The sequence below is a fragment of the Rattus rattus genome, chromosome 10, assembly GCF_011064425.1.
Source record: "Rattus rattus isolate New Zealand chromosome 10, Rrattus_CSIRO_v1, whole genome shotgun sequence".
Lineage (NCBI taxonomy): Eukaryota > Metazoa > Chordata > Mammalia > Rodentia > Muridae > Rattus > Rattus rattus.
The window spans coordinates 76060252-76070096 of NC_046163.1; the positions used below are offsets into that span (position 1 = coordinate 76060252).

The 9845-nt window shown below is 38.3% G+C and overlaps 1 protein-coding gene across 1 annotated transcript; it reads right to left on the reverse strand.

Annotated features, from left to right (window-relative positions):
* Positions 1 to 332: 332 nt before the first annotated feature.
* LOC116911706 (contactin-associated protein like 5-2-like) lies at positions 333 to 7597 on the reverse strand. The gene is made up of 3 exons (XM_032915670.1): positions 7411 to 7597; positions 3931 to 4002; positions 333 to 1333 (listed from the first exon to the last, which is right to left on the reverse strand). The coding sequence occupies exons 1-3, from the start codon at positions 7457 to 7459 to the stop codon at positions 1137 to 1139; spliced, it is 318 nt and encodes a 105-aa protein (XP_032771561.1). The 5' UTR covers positions 7460 to 7597; the 3' UTR covers positions 333 to 1136.
* Positions 7598 to 9845: the final 2248 nt, after the last annotated feature.

Sequence of the window (9845 nt, forward strand, 5' to 3'; positions counted from 1 at the left end):
GAATCAGAGGGGACACGTATGGTATGAACATTAAACTAACATAATTAAACATCTCTTGTTTATTTCCAAATGCCATCAAAAACACCAGGCAAGAGGGATCTGCCTTTGCCCTGGGTCTTCCAGGTGAATATTCTTACAACTAGGGCCCCATGAATACATTCTCTTTGTTGTCCAAGGTGCTATGAAGAGCTGCCATCCTAAGACCGATGAAAACCTTTAGCCTCTCTCAACTCAGCTCCCCAACCATTCATGGAGTCAGATTCTCCTAGAAATTTAAGTCCTGAGTAGAGAAAGGCTAGAGGTGGGACAAATGAATGCTGCTTTGTCAGGGTAACAAACTAACGAGTTCATTGCTCATTCAGCCGTACTTTAAGAGAATGTCTTGGATACTTTTCAAATACATGATATTCACAACCATGCACACACACACACACACACACACACACACGCACACACACACACACACACATACACACAAGCACACATGCACATACAAAATATACCAAATTTAGAAACATTTCTTTGTGGTCTAATGTCTCAAAACTTCCCTCCTCTCTCAGGAAGTATAAACTTTGATTTCTGTAGGTCAATTTACTTTTCTTCATACTTTCATACACTATTGGGAAACTTCTTACTAATAAACACATTCCTTAAAAGATGATCTGGCAATATCTTTCTCTGTCTCATATATACACTCCCTTTTCTTCTCTAAAGCCACAGTACCTAACCATATAATATTGAACAGGGACAATTGTTAAAGGCAAAAACCACAGAGCTCAAGTGTAGTAGAAGCTGGCATGACCAAGTGCCTGAGAATCTGAAGAGTGAAGTTTAGAAACTGGACTACAAACATAGAATGTAGATGTGGACACATGTGTCTCTCCCTTGTTTAAAATAGTGAAGTCTCTGTTTCCAGTAGTCATTTTCACAATGACACATTTACCAATGAAGTACAATATCCACAGCTACCCCATTTCCTGATCTGAGTCAAGGAGATCTTGGTGGATGCACATGTATTCTAGAAAATCAATGGCATGTGAGAGAAAGAGAATGCCTAAATTAAAAGAAAGAAAAGAGAAAAGAAAAAGAGATGGAAATCTCCACAAAAATAGAGGACCTGATGACCCTATAGAAGCTCAGATGAAATATTCCTGTTTGCAGTCACTGACTGTATTTTGCAAGTCAATGTCATTTCTAAAGGAACTGTCCAAGTTTTCTGGATATTCCTTCTCCTTCATCGGATTGGTATGGTGTGACTGCTTGTGCTGATAGAGGAAGTGGGTCATGATTCCAATGACACCAAAAGCAATAAATGTCACAATTGCTATGACACCTGTTAGGGGAAAAGGGGGGAAGGGGAAGAAAAGAAAATTGTCATTGAGAAAATTCAGTCTAAAGAAAGGTAACATACAATTATACAAAGTCTAATCTACCTTATATCTAGAAATAAAGACCTGTTTAGAAGTCCTTTACTATCAGTTTCTACAAAAACTCATGCAATCACAGTATTGAGAGAGAAAGGGTTCTTCTTCTACAAGGCTATGTTGATATCCAAATAATAAATATAGTGTTAGAACAACAAGGACTGTGTGTTTACAGAGTAATGTTTTGTTTTGGGTTTTGCTAGGTAACAATCAAAGAAATTTAAATACACCAAGTCTTGCCAAGAACTCTTTGGTTTAAATGATACCCCTCTCTTTGTTTCTGCCTGTCTCTCTGTCTTTCTGATTCTCTCTCTCTCTCTCTCTCTCTCTCTCTCTCTCTCTCTCTCTCTCTCTCCGTCTGTCTGTCTGTCTCTCTCTCATCTTTCTCATGTGTATTTGCACGTATATATGTGTACATATGCATTTGTGTGTGTGTGTTTGTGTGTGTGTGTGTGTGTGTGTGTGTGTGTGTGTGTGTGTAGGTATGTAATTACCTGACTACCATAACACTTGTGTTAATGACAAAAGACAACTTTCAGTAGTTGGTTCTTGCCTTCCACATTGTTTTGAGGCAAAGTCTCTCTTGCTTTCTGTTCCATTTCACCTTCCTGGGCTACATACAGATACTTTATTTCAAAATAAATGAACAAAAATTCAACCCAGTCAGCAACAAACAACATGTACACAAAATTAAAAATTAATATCAACATCAAATATAATTTCATTTCTGTTAAAGTATGCATGTTTACCTCTTTTTAAGTTGTCTAACTAGTAAAAAGGTACCTATTTTAGAAATTTGTTGCTTGTCATTGCTCAGCCTTGCCAAGAATTCCTTGGTCTAAATGGAACTATTTTTTTTTTGTTCTTTTTTTCAGAGCTGGGGACCTAACCCAGGGCCTTGCGCTTCCTAGGCAAGCGCTCTACCACTGAGCTAAATCCCCAACCCCTAAATGGAACTATTTATGTGACAATATATCACACAGTTAAATATATAAACCTATTTCCACCACTTTTTAAATGGCTGTGACAATAACTAAGACCACCTATGTTTGTCACATATTCTAAACTCATTTTGTACTATATTTTCCAAATATTTTTAAAGAAGAGAATACAGTATTAAAATTCATGGTCTAATCAGGGTTGCAACAAATGATTCTGAAGCATGAACTGTTGACTTAAAATGTACCTGGCATTCCCCTTTTTTCTGCCACTGGTTTGAAGGGGTTACTGAAGACTGTCAGCTGAGCAAGCATTCCTGGATCTCCTGTGGGACTTTGAAAGCCTTCCCACTCTCAGAGAGACTCAAGCCAGTTTGCCAATGAGTCCCTTTCTTTATTTGCCAAATGGGAACTTATAGTTACAAATAGAAGTACCAAATTTTCTATGACATTTACTGATTTCAAAGAAATACCAAGTTCAATCATCATCCCTGAAGAAGGCAAGTAGCTCACATAGATAACTTAAGGAATTTCCGAAGGAAAGGTAGTTTGGCTTCTTTGGTATGCTACTGTGATGGCCTCCTTCCATCCCAGTTATATTTTCTGGAACCAGTTTCTATGCTGTTACCAATGCCTGATTTCCTGTGTTCTTCGTAATCTGCTCATTCGGAAGGATTTAACCATATCTCTTATCCTATATCTCTATACTCCTAGTACAGGTCTGATCCAGTGTTGGAGTAAAATGAATGACTCCTGGTGACTTTTTGAAAACTCCATCTTGTGTGGATGCATATATCCCAGCTGCCAGAATGCAGGGGTGAGGCACTAGCTAGAGTTATAAATCATCAGTGGATTTTCATATCTCAGGCATCTTATATTAAACCAAATATGAGAGATCATCCATGTTGCAAGACCCAGATCAGAGCACCAAACTACTGACTACTACAGGCATTAGACTAGCTAAGAGAATGAAAATTAAAGTAGGAAGTAGACAACAATTAATTCAAATACAATAAAGTAAGCAAAGGTGGTGTGAAATGAGGTTTAAGCTGAGCAGTCAAGCTCTATATCCAGAAACAGATGGACTGCTAGATTTGGAACTTCAGTAATATAGGGTTAATCCTGTTCATTAGATCTAATCTAAGTCACATAGTAAAGGTAGACTGAAAATGACTGCAATTCTCTATATCTGTCTGCCCCAATGTGACTTCATTCCTCACATAATTTTATTGCATAATTTTATTGGTATGTTTTATCTGTGCTTTAGAAGTGACAAATGGATGAAATGAACATTATCCAGGATGGACGCCTGTGAGTAAATGTTGCAACTGTTGCTTCAGAGCTCAGCTTTCTGCTGTATTTAAGGCAAAATGAAATAGAAGAACTTTTGGCACTGAAGGAGGATCTGTTGTTAATCTTGTACCATGTATAAAGAGACTAAAGTGCTAGACAGAGAGTGTCTGATTCTGTGTTCTGGATGATCATATGTAAGGAAGACTTCATGTAACTTTCTGCAGTGAGCAGGGTCATGCATATTTCTCCTGCTTTCAGGAATGAAGACAGATTACCTCCAATGAATGCCGAGTCACTCTGGATTGCATTTGTGAGAGGCTCATGCTCATCTGTATTTCCAAAGGGATCTTGAAAGGGGAAAATACACAAAAAAGTAAACTTTATCATTTAGTCAATCACAGAAAGAGAATATGTAATGTACATCTATGAACCATAACAAGATTGCTGTTGTAATATATGAACAAGTGTTTGAAAGGAACCTAAATAAATGTTATTTAAAATTGTGTACTGAGTTCAATGCCAGAACCTATATTAAAAGCTGAATTCTGCAGGTCCAAAATGTGCTACAAGTAAGAGAGTAGGTTACCTAACTAGATCACATATAGATACAATGGAGACTGTGCCTCTGAAACAAGAGGAAGGAGAGTCCTGACTTCCAAAGACTTGTCCCCTTACTTCCACATGTTTCGTGACACATACATAAACATACTTTGTACATATTTAAAGTTGAATAAAGTGCCCTGCTTACAATCTGTAATTTATGCATGCATTAGCTTATAAGTAAGGTATGAGATAGTCTAAAGCTCAGTGAGGTTGCTGCCTGGCCAACGTACCTTTAGTCTTCTCCTCAGCTTTCTACTTTGCTCCAAACGCACTTTCCCATTTGTCTCAATGTACTCTTTGGTGGCATTGACTGCAGTAGACTTGAGTCTACTGACAAAGAGAGCTGTAGCTCCTGGAAGAATTAGTACCCTGGGACGGCCCTCACTAGAAGAGCAGCTATCCACTGTGCACAATTAACCTCCAAGATATTGTTCTAATTCAAATTTTCTTTAGATACAGAGACTTATTTATCACTTACTGGACTTTAACTAAGTATATAGTGGAGGGTGACATTGATCTTGTCATGTAATAGAGAATGGGAGATGTAGAGGAAAAAGGAGAAAGAGAGAGAGAGAGAGAGAGAGAGAGAGAGAGAGAGAGAGAGAGAAAGTGAAGTAAACAGCAACTGGAGAAATGAGAGGAAAAAGGGATGAAGAGGAGAGAGGAGATAGATAGGACAGAAGAAAAAAATGTGGAGGTGGATAGGAAAGAATATGGAGAAGAAAGATAGGGGACAAAGTCATAAAGAGTCAGAATGAGACAGAGGGAAAAATTGAAACGAGAACTGAGAAGGAGTATAGATGAAGCAACATGATCTCAGAGAGACTGACAGTGAGGCCCGAGGGGATGTAGTAAGGGAGACACAGAGAGAGTGGCAGGAATGTAAGGAAAGAAAAAGTTGGAGAGGAAGATGACAGGAACAAATGCCAGATATTTAGCTACTACCTTCTATGTACATACATTTTTTTACTTGGCATATTCTATGCCAATCCTCCTTCCTGGAACCCCTTCTGCTTTTTCATGAATACTCAAATCTTAAGTGTCCAAAGTTCATATAATTCTTAATATAGCTCAAAATGGTTCCAACTTTATTTAGCCCATGTGCTAATTTTAAAATTATAAATAATACATTCTTAGGGACAGTAAATGCTTCACAATACAAGCATGTCTTTCACACCAGAAAATTCAAGTCCACAGACTTCTTCCACAATTAACTTGTTATTTAACCCACCATCATGAAGACAATGGGCTCTCTCTTCTAAAAACCATACAGAACATTATAGGACCATTTGAAATAATCTATATAGCACAAGTATGATCAAAGTTCCCCAAAATTCCAATCCTAAAAGATTCAAGCTTGCCAGCCTTACATGACACTAAAGATACAATCTGAGCCTTAAGCCCTAGTTTCTTCTACTTCATTCTGTTGCTGACTAACCTCCACACTTACTTATGTAAGTCAGATAAATCTTTGATAGATAGATAGATGATAGGTATGCATTAATAAGTACACACATAGACATACACATGCAAACATACATACACACAGGCACATACACATACCAAAACACACTGGGATATTGCTGAGTGACAAAAAATTATGATCTCTTCATTCAATGTGCACATAACAGATATCATATCAATGGAATAAAACAATCATAATAAAGAAACAGTAACAAAACCTGGTAGCTGAGCATAATAATACTTGTCAGTATCTTGGGTTTCACTGGTTAAAGAAAATAAATGAACTTTACATGAATAAAAAAATCATAAAATGAACAAATTTGTATTCATGATTAAATGTTCTCATTAGATACACAAGCACACATATTATAAACAGAAAACATATTTATGTACAGAATATGCATTTATATATCTGTCTATGTACATATTTATATGTTTATGTGCAAATATGCAAGTGTCTAGGCAAGTATTTTATACAATAGGAGACAGGGTTCATATAAGAGATTTATTACTGGTGTTTTCTTTAATCAGTTTTCATGGTCCTTATTGAGACCATATTTCTGACTGAATCTAGAGCTCACAAATTCAGAGAGGTTGGCTGGCCAGGGAGCACCTTGTAACCTTTGGTCAAACACTGGGTTACAAGTGCTAACTGTCACACATAGTCTTTTATGTGAATGCTGGAAATTATAAGTCAGGTCCTCATGATTGTACAAAAATTATTTGAGCTATTAAGCCCCCTTTCCTATCTGTTTCCAGCTAATGTAATAAAAACATTGCATAATAATTCAAAGTATCACATTTTATACTTTTTATATCTACAAGTGTGTTGCACTTGCTCCAAAAAACAAGAGCATAATATTGAAGTTGGTATTATCTAAGTCTTTTTAAGATGGTTTCATGCCCCCTAAATACTCATATCATTTTTTTACTTAAACAGTAGTAATACACAAATGCACATACATTTATATACACATACATGATATGAAGTACCTGGAACTATACAGTAGTTATAACTGCTCATCATCTGAATCTAAAATTATGTTCAATATATGTATAGTTAATTTTATTGTTAATGTGTTAATTTTCAATCAGATAAATATACATTATTTATTGTTAAATTTCATACTTCAAATTTATTATTAATTAAAGTAATTGCTATTCTATTACTCACAACCTTGTATTGTCTATTTTCATTCACCATTGTATGTGGAATAATTAGAGTTAATAGTAAATTTGATAGGATCTAGAATCACCTAGGAGACAGGTCTTGAGAAATGCTTGTGACCTTATCTTGATTTTATAAATGAGGTAGAGTAGAACTTGTTCCTATTTTGAATGGCACAACTCCCTGAATGGGATCCTGGACTGCATAAATGGAAATTATTTGAATAATGGCATGCATATATCATTCTTCCCTTCATTTTTATTAGTGTTACCATTTACTTCAAATTCCTATCATCTATGATGGACTGGACACTTGTACTTTGAGGCAGAATAAACTCTTCCTTTTTAATTTGCTTCTGTTAGAGTGATTTATAAATATAAATATGACCCATCAGAAATCAGATAGAATTTATAACCACCTACAATTATACAAGTCAAATTAGTGGTGCTAATGAATAACCATTTATACAGCAGATGTGGTGTTAGTGATGGAAACTAAAGAGACATCCTCTGCGAAGTACCTGATGAAGAATACACAGTAGTCACTCCATTAGCATAAGATTCTACCATGGAGCCACAGCTGGATTCTGTCAAGGTCCCTTGGACAGTCACAGGTGCAATGCTGGCATGTCGGAGGGCTGCCTTCAATGGTGCTATATGATTGTATTGGACTGAAGAAAGGCACCCAACGAACCCCAATATATTTGCTTGAGTAACTTCTGGATTTAACACAAGAGTCTCTGCAATGAATAAAAAGAAATTTTTGGTATAGTACTACCTATGGACCCAGCCATACCACCGCTTGACATATACCCAAAAGACAATACAAAGAATACACAAGTTCTACTACATTCATAGCAGCATTGCTTGTAATAGCCAGAAGCTGGAAACAATACAGATTTCACCCAACAAAAGAATGGATAAAGAAAATGTGGTACATTTACACAGTGGAGTAGTACTCAGGTATTAAAAACAATGATTTCATGAAATTCATAGGCAAATGTATGGAACTACAACATATCATCTTGATTTAACTTTGGTACAAGGTATTTGTCTAGAAAATTGTACATTTCTACCAGATTTTCTAGTTTTGTTGAATATAGCCTTTAGTAGTAGAATCTGGTGATTTTTTGAATTTCCTCAGATTCTGTTGTTATGTCAGCAAATACATAGGTGAATGCGGTCATTAAACCACTGAACTGAGAACTGGACCTCCGTTGAAGTAATCTTAGAAAGGACTGAAAGAGCTTTAAGGGGCTTGAGACCCAAAATGAACAACAATGCCAACCAACCAGAGCTTCCAGGGACTAAGCCACTACCCAAAGACTATACATAGACTGATCCTGGCATCCAACCTCATAGGTAGCAATGAATAGCCTAGTAAGAGCACCAGTGGAAAGGGAAGCCCTTGGTCCTGCCAAGACTGAACCCCCAGTGAATGTGATTCTTGGGGGCAGGATGGTAATGTGGGGAGGATGGGGAGTGGAACACCCATAAAGAAGGGGAGGGGGAGGGGCTAGGGGGATGTTGGCTTGGAAATTGGGAAACGGAATAACAATTGAAATATAAATAAGCAATACCCAATTTAATAAAGATGAAAAAAATTTAAAAAATTCTGGCGGAATCACCTTCCCTGACCTCAAGCAGTATTACAGAGGAATACTGATAAAAATGTATAGTATTGGTACAGAGACAAGCAGATAGATCAGTGGAATAGAATTGAAGACTCAGAAATGAACCAATACACCTATGATCAATTGATCTTTGACAAAGGAGCTAAAACTATCTAGTGGAAAAAAGATAGCATTTTCAAAAATGGTGCTGATTACACTGGAAGTCAGCATGTAAAAGAATGTAAATCAGTGCATTCTCATCACCCAGTACAAACTTAAGTCTAACTAGATCAAGGACCTCCAAATAAAACCACATACACCGAAGCTAATAGAAAAAAAGTAGGTAAGGTTCTTGATCACATGGGCACTGGGAAAAATTTCCCAAACCAAACACCCCTGGCTTATGTTCTAAATTCAGGAATCAATAAATGACACCTCATAAAATAGCAAAGCTTCTGTAAGGCAAAGAACACTGTCATTAGTATAAAACAGCAATCAACAGATTGGGAAAAGATCTTTATCTATCCTACATTTGATAGAGGGCTAATATACAAAATACATGAAGAACTCAAGAAGGTATATTCCAGAGAGTTAAAGAAGCATATTAAAAAATAAATGCCAGCCGCCGCGGAGAGCCCATGGGCAGCACCCCGCGAGCGAACTTGAGCCTCGGGACCACAGGTAAGACCAACTTATCTGCTGCAAGTGAACTGCCTGGTGAAATCGGAACACACAGAGGCAGAATTCCTCTAGGACCGGGCACCTCCTGTGTTTACTGGAAGTCCCACACCCGCGGATCCCAGCCCGCAGCAGCTCTCTGCTCCAAGACCCCGTGGGAGAGAGACCACACCGCCTGGTCAGGTGGGTACTCCTGAGGCTGCAGAGCGGAAGAGACCACCAAAACTGCCCAACCCTGCCCACATCCCTGGCCCAAGAGGAAACTGTATAAGGCCTCTGGGTGCCCGTGGGGGAGGGCCCAGGAGCGACAGGACCCCTGCCTGAGACTCCGCCGGAACCTGAAGGAAACAGACCAGATAAACAGTTCTCTGCACCGAAATCCCCTGGGAGGGAGAGCTAAACCTTCAGAGAGGCAGACACGCCTGCAAAACCAGAAGAGACTGCTCTCTGCACACATTACTGATTCCAGAGGAAAACACCAAACTCCATCTGGAACCCTGGTGCACGGAGGCTCCCGGAAAGGGCGGCACAGATCTTCCTGGTTGCTGCCGCCGCGGAGAGCCCGTGGGCAGCACCCCGCGAGCGAACTTGAGCCTCGGGACCACAGGTAAGACCAACTTTTCTGCTGCAAGTGACCTGCCTGGTGAACTCAAGACACAGGTCCA

Excerpts from the sequence above, each read along its gene's own strand:
- LOC116911706 (XM_032915670.1), bottom strand. The coding sequence starts at position 7,459 with ATGGTAGAATCTTATGCTAATGGAGTGACTACTGTGTATTCTTCATCA. Across the intron at positions 4,003-7,410 it reads TACTGTGTATTCTTCATCAG|ATCCCTTTGGAAATACAGAT; the intron begins GTACTTCGCAGA and ends TCCCCTTTCAAG. Across the intron at positions 1,334-3,930 it reads TGACTCGGCATTCATTGGAG|GTGTCATAGCAATTGTGACA; the intron begins GTAATCTGTCTT and ends TTCCCCTAACAG.